Source organism: Balaenoptera musculus, chromosome 17 (genome assembly GCF_009873245.2).
Source record: "Balaenoptera musculus isolate JJ_BM4_2016_0621 chromosome 17, mBalMus1.pri.v3, whole genome shotgun sequence".
Classification (NCBI taxonomy): Eukaryota; Metazoa; Chordata; class Mammalia; order Artiodactyla; family Balaenopteridae; genus Balaenoptera; species Balaenoptera musculus.
Window position 1 is genome coordinate 41,669,286 of NC_045801.1, and position 13,036 is coordinate 41,682,321.

The window sequence follows — 13,036 nt, forward strand, 5'->3', positions numbered from 1 at the left end:
GTTTTAGGACCTTAAAATTACCTTTTGTTTAAAAAAGTTCCTATATATATATATATATATATATTTTTTTTTTTTTTTTTAAACAACAGAGACTATTCTGATAGGTAGCTTGAAGGGAGCTAAGACTATCCAGAAATGATCATCAGTTAGGTTAGCGGGTAGGAGGAATTGCAGATGATGCCATTTCAATATGAAAGAATACATGTGGAAAAACCTAGTAGTGGGGTATAACTAAAGAGTTATTTCAAACAAAGTATCCTGAAGACGACTGGCTATAAAAGTTCAAAGTATAAGGCAGAAATTGGAATAGGAGCCAGATATTTGAGAGAAATAACACATCCTAGGTGGGCAGTGGTCAAAACCATGAGTGGATGAGGTTACCTAGGGAGAATGTAGGGCAATCAGAAAATACCCAAGGACTAACTTCTTGGGAAAACCAAGTTTAAGGGGTAGACAGAGGGAAATACCCACAAAGAAGAAAAGGCAGAAGAGTCAGGGAGAAGAAATGAGTAAAAATGCCAGGGAAGCCAAAGGAATAAAGAATTTCAAGAAGGAAGGCGTGTAAACAACAGGATAAAGACTGAAAAGTATTCACTGGCTTTGGCATTTGGTGACCCGTGAGAACAGTTAAAGAGTGGGGATGGCAGAAGTCAAATTGTATTGGGTCAAAGAGCTTTAAAAAACTAGGCAGAGGAGGGATGAGAGAGAGGTGGAGTACAGTCAAGAGAAGTTTCTATTAAGGATGAAATAGTTTATAGGTATGGGAGTGGTTGACAGTATAGGAGAGGAGGTAACTAACTGAAAGGGACAGAATCACTGAAAGGATAGAATCAAAAGCATAAAAACTTGTCTTCAACAAGGAGTAGCATAAGCTTTTACTGACTAAAAGCGTGGACTTAACAATGAATACAGTTGTCAATTATTTTGAAGGTGGAAAGCAGGGACCTGAAACAGTAATGTGAAGCTGGCACTCACGGGGCCACAACTCCCAAGACTACAACTTTCACAAGGATGGGGGCTGATCAGTCTTTTTTTCTGGTCTACTCCAAACAGACAAGGAAGTTACGTTACTGAAAATGGAAAAGGGAGAGAGGACGGGGGCTTAATAGGGTGAGAGTCTAAACTATTCCCTAAAAAAGAATGCAGACCACTGACCACTGGCAGGTAAACAAAAGAAATGAGTGGCCAGCTAAGGTTGGAGGCCATGGTTTGGTAGGGGCACAAGTTTATACAGTTGTGGATTTTTTCCAACAGAACTCAGTGGCTCAGGGGAAAAAAAGCATAAATTTTTGAACTGATTCAGGGTTGGGACTTTTCCAGATGAAGCAAAAGACAAAAAAGCAAAGATGCTGAAAATATTAATCAGAGTAGTCCTGACAGTCAACCATAGATAGAAGGGGTTCCCAAATCTGGTTTATAATCAGAACTACCTGGGAAAACTTAAAAATTGGATCCCAGGGTCTCATCTCAAATCAAATGAATCAGTATCTCTGAGAGTACACAGGCCAGTATTTGCTGTACTCAAGGTCAGTAGGGAAGGAACGGAAGTTGGAAAAGGGCTGACAGACTGGGGAAAACTTGGTCATGAACTTGAACGTCTCACTGATCATGAGGAACATGGGAGCCCAGAAGTAAGAAAGGGATAGATTACTGACACAGAGATCTTATGTAGAGCAATTCTGACAAAAATGCCTGGCCGTGGGTGGCTGATGAAGAGTAAAGGTAATAATGGAACCTGGAGTGCCAGGGTTGTTGGATAAGTTGATCACATGTCTTTTGATGCATGTAGAGGAACAGCCAGGTAGTTGTTTAGATGAGCTAGTGAGGTAGGTGTAAGCTTCCAAGGAGAAAGGGCTTAAAAAATGATACAAGTAGAGATAGTCTAGAAATGCCATCAGGGAACTGGGAAATTTTCAGCATTGCCTTCCAGCCCTGGATAAGTTGGAAATGGGAGAATGAGTAGTCTCCAATTAAGTGGAACTGGCACCATATTCTTTTTCCTTTCTCTTTTTTTTTTTTTGAAAGATGCTGTTGTTATTCTGTTTCCTCTAAATAATGGCCATACAATTTAGTCCAAGTACAAAGCTTTAAAGGACACTTAATAAACAGCATATACTTTTATTAATGAGTGAAAGAGCAAAGAGAAAACATATATGGTAATAGTGACACAGCAAATGTTAGGCTAGTAAAAATGACCATGAATTTGTAATGTTTTGGTTTATAAGTCAAATTTAAATAAATAATTCATCCATCCAGTAACTACTGAGCATCTGTTATTTGCCAGGCACCATTCTAGGTATCAACTGTGACAAAACCAATTCCTACCCTCATGGGGAAACAGCCAATAAATAAGTAAATATACACTATGTCAGTTGTAGATAAGTGCTATGGAGACAAGTTTTAAAAGGGAAATGAGAATTAAGAGTATTGAAGGGAAAGGGGGGAGAGACATTGCTATTTTATAAGATGGTCAGGAAAGGACAATTACTTCTTAAGAAGGTGACATTTGAGAAGAGACCTGAGGGAAGTTAAAAGAATGTTCCTGAAAGAGAAAATTTCACAGGCCATTTGGTAGTGAATGTTCTTGGCATGTTCAAAGAACAGTAGGGGTATTGGTGTAGGAGAAGTTAGCAAGGGAGAGTCGAATGAATAGCTAGAGGTCAAGTCACATGCGGCCTTGCAGGCCACTGTAAGGACTTTGATGCTGTTATGAGACAGGAAATAGTTGAGTATTAGGGAAATTAAGCACATCATTGAAGAATCAAGGCATAAAATAACTTACCGCAATTTGTCTTTTATCTGTTTCTCCTCTTTTGTGATGAAGATCTAAATGAATCAGTTAAGAATAATAAATTTGATACTATTAAATATCATGATAGATTCTCAACTGTTCTTTGTTTTTTATTTAGAAAATATACAATATTAAACACTTCTTTAATTTACAGAAATGAATTGTTCTAACATCACACATATATGTTGATGAAGGATACAAGTCAAGTATTCCAAAATGGTAACATCCCATATGTAGTCATAGTAGGAGTCCATAGCATCATGACTGAAAAACAGAACTCAGTTACTTCCTCTTTCTTAAGCAGAAAAATTTCAACTGCATTTTATTTCAAAAACCATTCATACCTGTTTTGTTCCTGCAGTGATTTAAAGGCTGTTTTGTAGTCAATCTCTCTGAGGAACTGACATAAAATTGCCACCTACATAAAAAAAAGAATTGAAAATGGTTTCATGTAACTAGTATCAACAATGACTACTGGTTTTGGAGGGGTAATTTTTAATGATTCTCATGTCAAGAGTACATTATTTAATATAAGAGGCCTTGCAGATCAGGCTGAGTGGATCAGCTCATATGTATGGAATCCATCCAATTTTAATTGTAAAAAATCCTTACACAAGTGTCTGTCTGCCCAATATTTTCTTCCCCAGTGACCTAAATCATTAAATTTTTAGAGCTTTACCTGAATGAGAAGCTGGCAAAAAGCCAGTTTAGAAAACTGAAGGAAATGGAAAACTGCCAAACGTAAGTGTCAAACATTCAAGGACATATAGAACGTCCAATTAAACCTTTCACAGCTGGCAAGTACAGAAGCTCATTTTGGCAAAATGTAGGCCAGTCTGCTTAACATAGAAAACAGATCCATTTCAGTCAGGTATGTAGGTCATAATGCTGATCTCTTTTTTAAATATTTAAAGATTTTTAAATTGATTATTATTCACATACCATAATGTAAACCCTCTTAGAGTATAAAATTCCGTGGTTTTTAGAATATTCACAAAATTGTACAATTATCACCGCTTTTAAGTCTAAAACATTTCATTACCCACCCCCCGCAAAAAACAAAAAACTCCATACCCATTAGTAGTCAGTCTCCATTCCTCCCCTACCTCTCCACCCCGCAGTCTCTGGCAACCACTAATCTACATTCTGACTCTATAGATTTGCCTATTCTGGACATTCCAAATGAATGAAATCATACAATACAAAGCCTTTTGTATCTGGCTTTTTTTTACTCAACATAAAACTTCCAGGATTCGTCCCTGTTGTAGCATATATCAGTACTTCACTCCTTTTTATGGCTGAATAATATTCCATTGTGTATATGTGTGTGTGTGTATATATATATATATATATATATATATATACACACACACACACACACACACACACACATACATATACACACACACACACACCAAATCTTGTTTATCTATTCATCAGCTGATGAACATTTGGGTTGTTTCCACTTTTTGGCTATTATGAATAATGCTGCTATAAACATTTCATGTACAAATTCTTCTGTGGACGTATGTTTTCACTTTTCTTGGTTATATACCCAGAAGTGTAACTGCTGGGTCATATAGTAGGTAATTCAATGTTTAACTTCTTGAGCAAGCACCAAATTGTTTTCCAAAGAGGTTGCCCCATTTTATATTCCTACCAGCAACATATGAGGTTCTAATTTCTCCACATCTTCACCAATACTTGTTACTATCTTTCAGTTACAGCCTCCTTGTGAGTGTGAAGTGATATCTCATTGGGGTGCTTACATTTCCCTAATGATTAATGTACATATCTACTTTTAAATATAAGAAAACATACTTGAGAATGCTTTTTCCATTTATAAGGTTCAAAGACCAATGTCTTCTAACTCATACTTTCATTTTAGTTAAAATTCTGTAAACTATTTAAAAAAAATTTGAAGAACATGCAAATTCTTAAATACCATAAATTTAAGCAATTATGATATGGAAAATAAAAGCTACTTCCCAGTCCAATGCCTTACATTTATTATAAACTCTAATATTCATGAAAACAGACCAGCATCATAATATTATAAACTAACCTGTGTGTGGCAATTCAGCAAAGAACAGCACTTTATCATTCGTTTTATTACCTACAAAAACAAAATTCTGGTTATTTTCAAAAACTAGTTAATGTCAATTGTAACAAATGTACCACTCTGATGTGGGATGTCAATCGTGAAGTAGGTTGTACATGTACAGGGACAGCAGGTACATGAAAACTCTGTATTTTTCACTCAATTTTGCTATAAATCTAAAACTGCTCCAAAAAATAGAACTTTAAGTTAAAAAAAAATCTAGTTATTAAAAAATTTTAAATCTTATTTCAAAAACCATTATTGTAAATATTAAAAAATGCCATTTATTAAATTATTATATTGGTGGCCAAAACCAGAGGAAAGGGTAATGCATATTGAGAGAAAATGAACAAAATTTGAGATGTAGGAGGCAGAATCAATATGCCTTGAAGGCTGAGTAGATGTTGGTGGGAGGGTTAGTAAAGAAAAGAGGACGACACTCAGGATTTATGCTTAGTCAACTCAAAGGGCTAAACAAAGGTGACTGCTATTTCAGTGGGGTCTTCTGTTTTTGTTGTTGTTTTGGTGTGGGAAGGTCATCAGGAGGAGAGACTGGTAAAGTAAGACGCTGAATCAGGGGACTTCCCTGGTGGTCCAGTGGGTAAGACTCCACGCTCCCAATGCAGGGGGCCCGGGTTCGATCCCTGGTCAGGGAACTAGATCCCACACGCATGCTGCCAACTAAGAAAGAGTTCGCATGCCGCAACTAAGAGCCTGTATGCTGCAGCAAAGAGCCCGCAAGCCACAAGTAAGACCTGGAGCAGCCAAAATAAATAAATAAATACTATAAAAAAAAAAAAAGATGCTGAATCAGTTTTGGACAGGTTGAGTTTGAGGTGTTTTTGGGAAATCAAAGCAGCAATAGCTGTGGGCACTGGAAATATGGAGAGCAATCTGGTCTAGAGCAATCAATTTGGGAGTTACCACCACATACATGGAAATGAATAAGCTCATGCAAAAAGAGGCCCAGGAAGAAGAACATTTAAAGACAGACAAGAAGAAAGCAAGCCCGCAAAAACAACCTACCTGGTCTGTATAAACATCTGGGGGCACAGCCTTATTAAAGAAATCAGAACACACAGCTCCTGCCTGGAGGTAATAGTGAAGAGCTGCCGAATACTGATTTGTTGCTTGAAGTAGAAAACAGAGATAAAGAATTACCTGCCATTAAATACACAGCTGGAAAAACAGGACCTCTTTTGTGAAGAGTCAGGTATTACTTCATGTTTGACAAAAGCAGATTCAAACCACAGACCTAGGGATAACACTTCGCCAGGCCAACAATGAGAAAAATTGGCTTTATTTTTTCAACCACTTTAAAGTAGTTGTATAATAGAGTCTTTCCTTCTAAAACTGATTAGTCAAATATTTAGCTCAGATTCCTTGTCAAACTTACTGGTACAGAATTTAGTATTTGGAGGTATTTATTTCCCAAATGACTATACTAGAAACAGACCTTATTTTTCTGAGGCAGTTTAGAATCAGAAAATCTATTCTGAATAAAGATATTAAGATCCTGATAATAAATTCTTTGCAGGGCTGGGGTAAAAATGAGCATTAAAATTGGCAAGTATTTATTTCAAAAATAATCCAGGAGAGAGTAGGATGATGTAGGTGAGGGTACAGATGAAATGAGACTGGCCATGAGTTAATTACTGTTAAAGCTGGGTGGCACCAAACTATTATCTATAAAATAAATAAGCTACAAGGATGTATTGTACAACACAAGGAATACAGCCAGTATTTTGTAGTGACTATAAATGGAATATAACCTTTAAAAACTGTGAACCACTATGTTGTAAACCTGTAACTTATGTAATATTGCACATCAACTATACTTCAATTTAAAAAAATGAAAAAAATAAAAATGACTTAAGGCTGCTTGCAATAAGTCACTTAAAAAAAAAAAAAAGCTGGGTGGCAGACACAGGAGATACATGGGGGTTCATTATACTATTCTCTCTACTCTTACATTGTGAACTTTCTCTTTAAAAAAATCAACTCCTAAAAAAGTGACCCAGAAATGACACCAGTCAGAACTTTAATTTGATCTGTATAGTAATAGAAATATTAGAAATTCCCTATCAAGTTGGAAAATCTATCACATACAACCGGGGGGAAAAATTAGGAATCTATTTTCAAGAACGCAAATAATTATCAAGAGTGCATGGACATATTTTAGAACCTTTAAAGAGCAATTTTGTAAACTAAACTTTAACCTCTTTCCTTAAGAATGTTTTACCAACTTTTTAGATGACCATTTACTATTTAAAAAAAACACAGAAAAAAAGTAGTCAACATAAAACCAAAAGCATCTGAATCAAAGTCTCAGAAAAATGCATACATATAACAATAATAGTTACTTTCAATTTTATCTAGGAAGAAGAGTTAGAGAATGTCAAAAACAAGACTTAAGTTTAATAAAGTATTGTAATAACAAGTGTAATATATTTATTTTCACTTCTAAAACTGCTACAAAAACAAAACACAAAGCAACCATACATCTCACTTACCAAAATAAATGTCTGCCTGAATAATTAACCAGGAATGGTTGTTTGGGTTTATACTGAGGGCATACCGAACTAGCTCTTTCACTGTGATAGCCACGGCTTCAAAGTCCACGGACTGGAGGCTATATGAAAGACAATAAACATAATCTCTATTTTAAGAGTCAACTTCAAATTCCATACACACATTTATTAAAAACAAAAAGACTTAGTCAAAATGTAGGTGATCATAAATACAATGCTAAATATTACTAGGAGTAAATATTTTAAAACTATCAAAACAACTAAATCTGAGGAAGTGTGATCAGCTAACTTTTTATAAGGGGCTGAAAACAATCTGATTTTTGATTCCTTTTTTTCCCCAAAATGCCAAAGAAGGCCACTCTAAAAAGTATCTTTAAATATTCGACAATATAATGCACAAAAAAGGTCGTAGGATAAAACCCTGTCTCCACTTTTTATGCACAATTTACAGGTAACAAAATTATAAAGAGACAGACTCATAAAAATTTTCCAAATGATTTTTAAGTTCTGTTTATCTAGAGGAAGCTACAGAAAATAAGGGCTCAAACACTAACAGTACTGCTACGTGGCCTTAAATTCACCTTGTGGCTTCTTGTAAGGGTTAACTAACTCCTCTGGATTAGATGTTTCACCGGGTTGGGGCGAGCTGTGGCAAGGGTATCACTGCAGCCCATTTGGAAGCAATGAAGAATCCAAAAAAGAGTACGGAAGGGGGCCAGCTGCTCTGAGCCTAGTTAAGCCTGAAAGTCCTGAGATGCAGAATTAGGAGGTAGAACTGTGAGGATAAAGCCAAGCCAGCACCCAAGAAACACGCTGACAGCCCCTACAGCGAGACCCAGCGGGGAAGAACAGGCTTTGGCTTCAGAAACACACCGAGATTCAAGTCCTGGCTCTATCATCTAACAAGGTTGGACAAAGTACTCCTGTTGCCCTGAGGGGTTAGATTTTACCATAACTCACCACTGTTCCCAGTACAGTGGGAAAGTATTGTGGTGCCATTAGTAAATACCCAACTGTTGATTTACAACTAATTTATTTACAATTATTTAAATGAGTTACACTGGTTTATGTTTCCTAGAAATTATAAAATGTTAAGTCTAAGAATTCTATCTACATATCAAACAATCAATTTTAAAATAGTAATACTTAATCCATGCCATCCTCACACTATTCTTGGAGTCAATAAAGACTCCTGCTCAAGAGAAATATCTTTTCTGGTCAAACATTTAGTCACATTTTATTTTCTCTGGGTTAATTTACATTAAAATAATTTTATCATGAAAATAATAGTTAAGCCTACTATGTGGCAGCCCTTATTCTAAACACCTAGCTTAGAAAGTTTATTATTTAATCCTCACAAGGTAGGTACTATTCTTATACCCGTTTTACAGATGAGGAAACTGGCACAGAAAGCAACTAACCCAAGGTCATATACCTGAGAAGTGGAGAGGCTGGGACTCAATCTCTGAGTCTGGCTGAGAACCTCTATGATAAACCATTCTTTTGCCCCATTTATAAACACACACCGAAAAAAATCAATCATTAGTTTACAGTCTAAACTTAGGCCAAAGAAGTAACACCAAAGAGGTATTACAACCATGAATTAAAAAGGCAAAATGGCCTCTACCTGATTCTTGGATTGCTATCTAATATACCGAATTTTATGTAAAAATCTGCAGTTATTTGCTTTAGGAAGCATAGTGCTTCTGTGGGAACTAAGGCTCAGTAAGCAGAGGGAAGGGTCACTCACCCACTTTAGACTCTCCAAATCCCTGTCAGAGAGAGAACGGCTTCCAATCTCTAAGACTGAGACAGAAGCAAATTGCTCTCATTCTACTGCCTGCTTACCTACCTACTACAATCTTTTCTTCTTCAAAAATGCCACTAAAAGCAATAAAATAAGGCCTAGATCTGCCCCTCAGGCACAAAGAAGATGATTGGCGGGGAAGGGAGAAAAGGAAAAGTAACTTTTGTGAGGAAACAAATGAACTCTCTTGAATGAGAAGTTGCTATGTGTGGGAAGAGAAAAATATAAATGGTTTCTTTTCCAGAAAAGGAACCTTTTCTTCCTCCCGCCCAAAATTCCCCCATCCTCTTACTGTGATTCTCAGGCAATGAAAGTTAAGAGAGAAGATTTCTTAAATTACTTAAAGAACTTCTTAAGGCAACTAAAAAGGGTTGGGAACCTCTGACAATCACTGTTAGAAAAACCTGATAGAAAGTCATTCTTTCATTAGCCTCAATTTTCTAGTTCTACCACTGACAAGGAATCAGGACTACTGAGAGACTGTCTAGGTTCTACTTAAGGCTAGTATACCTTAGCTCTTACTTAGTTATGCCTTATCCATAATTTTTAGGAAGATTATTACTGTTAATAGAGAAACATGAAGTTGGCTATAGAGTCCTAACAAATTGCAGCCTTTTCATCAAATTATTCAAGGTTATCTATATCAGTCAGGATGGTTTCTAAATATATAAACAATTTAATAAAATGTAAGCTATAATACTTCTTACTTGGGGATGGAGGATGGCCAGATAGAAATGTGTTCAGCTGTAATATCATTCACAATGTCCTCCTTATTTTAAAAAAAAAAAAAAAAAAAGCATGATTTAAAAGGAAATTTCTTCCAAAGATTTTTTAGATGAAATTATAAAATACTTACCCGAACGTTGTGAAGTTTCACAAAGAGTGATAAAATAATAGTCAAAACCAACGGTTCCTATGAGAAAGAAAACACAGTATCCTTAAATATTATATATATTTTAAGATTTCTCCCATCAACCTCAAGGATACCAAGTATTTTCCTTCAAAAGATTCTTATGGTTTTAAAAATTACCACCTGCTTTAGTTTACAGCACACTAAAGATCAACTTTACTTTTAATCTCATGAAAGAAATGACAACACACAATTTACACAAAAATGACCAAATTTAGGTGTCTGTCCTCACATCTTTTGAAATTGAGTAAATAGACCTCTTTCCAACTAGTACTTCCACCTACCTCTAGAAAAAGTTGACTTTATATTCCTTAAAATAATATTTAAAGGATGGAATTTAAAGAGTGGAATCTATGTCCAATAAATAAATATGACGTTAATCCTATCAAGAAAAATTAAAGTTAGGCTTCACCCATCTAGCCCTATTATGAAGAATTCTTTACAGTTTAAAAAACACCTGTTCTGGGGCTTCCCTGGTGGTGCAGTGGTTGAGAATCTGCCTGCCAATGCAAGGGACACGGGTTCGAGCCCTGGTCCAGGAAGATCCCACATGCCACGGAGCAAATGGGCCCGTGAGCCACAACTACTGAGCCTGCGCGTCTGGAGCCTGTGCTCCGCAACAAGAGAGGCCGCGATAGTGAGAGGCCCGCGCACCGCGATGAAGAGTGGCCCCCGCTTGCCACAACTGGAGAAAGCCCTCGCACAGAAACGAAGATCCAACACAGCCATAACTAACTAACTAAATAAATAAATAAAATAAAATAAAATAAAAAAGCAATGTTTAAAAAAAAGTTAAAAACAAAACAAAACAAAAAAAAACACCTGTTCTATTCACTAAAACATGGTAAGGTAAATGCAAAACAAACTTCTCCATTCAGACTATCCCATCCTCAAAAAAATGATCACTGAAGATAAAAAGCACATTAACAGATTACTTAAATAATCAGCATTTAAACACTCAATATTCTTTTGTCATATTCTACAGAAATCAGCAATAGTAATTAGATCAACTTTTATAAAGCTTACCCGTAATTTTTTGATAAAAGAAAGCAGTTCACTCCTACAAAAAACACAAATTGTGTATATACATTTAATATCAGAAATTAAAAATAAAAACAAGAAAGTAAATTATACGTGAAGGTTTATTCCTAACTTTCCAGTCCTGCATGTATAAAAGAGTATAATATTCTACTGTCGTACTAACCTAATAAAATGTCTTTCCTGTTTTAATCACATGAGACATCTTCAGTACTATCCAACCAAAACTGTTGATTTTGAACTCAGGTTTCATTATATTAAATGATTAATAAGTAGTTTCTTAAAGTAACATATAAACAAGGTATTTCCTAAGGTGGTCATATCAGACAAGTCCATCGGAGATCAGCACCACAGAATTCTTACATTGTCCATCTTTATGATACCCAAGGATAATGGTAGATGTTCTTACAACAGTACAAATAGTATAAATAAATAACTAAAAGAACAAACTGATAGAAACATACCGATACATTATACCTAATGTAGACTCCCTCTGCTTTATTAAACTAATTCTGCCATCATTTCCTCGTTTGTGTTGACTGGACACACTACAGATCTGAACAACAACTTCCCAAAGGTCTTTAGCAGTCCGTCTACTTTCTTTAGGGCCTGGAAGTTCTTTGCATGTAGCTGCTAAAAGCTGTCCAAGCTATAACATGAAAAACAGACAGAAAATACACAAAAGATAATCTGTAATGTCATACATGCTATTTCTATTACTGAGGAACATCTGAAGAAAGATAAATAACTGCCTACACATACGAAGCACAGGTATCTTATGCTGTGCCTTCTATTCAACCACTGAGGAATTGAGAGCTCACTGTCTACTGACAGATCTGAATCCAATCTGGGAAGGGGATCCTCTGGTTCCGCCACATTATAAACTTCCTTGTTTCTAAACAATTACAGTCTAATGAGAATAAAACTGAGACAATGCAAAGAGGTATGTGACCTATTAAGTGGGAAAAAACAAAACTGCTAGATACACATAGTATGATCCCACCTTAAAAAAAAAAAAAAAAAAAGCCCGTAATGGAACATATACACTACAATGTTAACTGTAAAAGTCCAGAGATGAGACTAAAATAGGGGTTAAATTTCACTCACACACACAATTTTTTTTTAAATTTTAATGAAAAAAACGAGGAAAAAATATGGACATTGAAGTTGGCAGAATAAAGGAACAAGATCTAGAGCAACTTTTCTCTAAGAAAAATGATAGCAACTGGGGATGGAGCTACTGCTGATGTGAGGAGGTAGAATTAAGGAAGGACAGATTACTGAAAGTGACTGATCTGAATAAAGGCAGCCTTCAGGACCAAAGGTGTAGGAAGGACCCAGAAATAAAGAATGGAAGGGCTGAAAGCAAAAGGCAGAGAAAAGACAGGCCCAAAATGTAGAGAAAGAAATAGGCTTATATGCCAAATCCAGCACGTCTTTCCCTCTATAATTTAAGCAAGAGAGGGCCCCTCTATCCTTTGTTTATAGTAATTCTTATACATCATTTCTCTTTAGAGGGTAAAGTAGCCAACGATGATTCACGTCCATCAGGAATCCCCAGTTCCCTGACTGGACCTAGAAAAGGTTCATAATGGGGTCCCACTGCTTAAAGAAAGAGGCAGGATTATGACAAAGGTGAAAACAGTGCTTTTCCCCCAAATTTCAAACATAGAAAAGTTGAAAGTACAGTTCAATAAATACCTGAACACTTGACTTAATTTACAAGAATTCTGGTGCTTCCTAAAGCTACTGAAAATGGTGTTAAAAACCCTAGCTAGGGGGCTTCCCTGGTGGCGCAGTGGTTGAGAATCTGCCTGCCAATGCAGGGGACACGGGTTCGAGCCCTGGTCTGGGAGGA

At 36.1% G+C, this 13,036-nt stretch overlaps 1 protein-coding gene across 1 annotated transcript in view; it reads right to left on the reverse strand.

The window, feature by feature from the left end:
- The window catches only part of INTS8 (integrator complex subunit 8), a 46,968-nt gene that overhangs the window by 857 nt on the left and 33,075 nt on the right, over window positions 1-13,036 (reverse strand). Inside the window, exons 17-26 of the mRNA XM_036830337.1 lie at window positions 11,643-11,827; window positions 11,167-11,200; window positions 10,087-10,143; window positions 9,938-9,999; window positions 7,406-7,524; window positions 5,919-6,022; window positions 4,857-4,907; window positions 3,136-3,209; window positions 2,991-3,055; window positions 2,783-2,826 (exon numbers count right to left, since the gene is read on the reverse strand). Of these exons, the coding sequence (XP_036686232.1) occupies window positions 2,783-2,826; window positions 2,991-3,055; window positions 3,136-3,209; window positions 4,857-4,907; window positions 5,919-6,022; window positions 7,406-7,524; window positions 9,938-9,999; window positions 10,087-10,143; window positions 11,167-11,200; window positions 11,643-11,827 (795 nt within the window). The remainder of the gene's footprint in view (window positions 1-2,782; window positions 2,827-2,990; window positions 3,056-3,135; window positions 3,210-4,856; window positions 4,908-5,918; window positions 6,023-7,405; window positions 7,525-9,937; window positions 10,000-10,086; window positions 10,144-11,166; window positions 11,201-11,642; window positions 11,828-13,036) is intronic.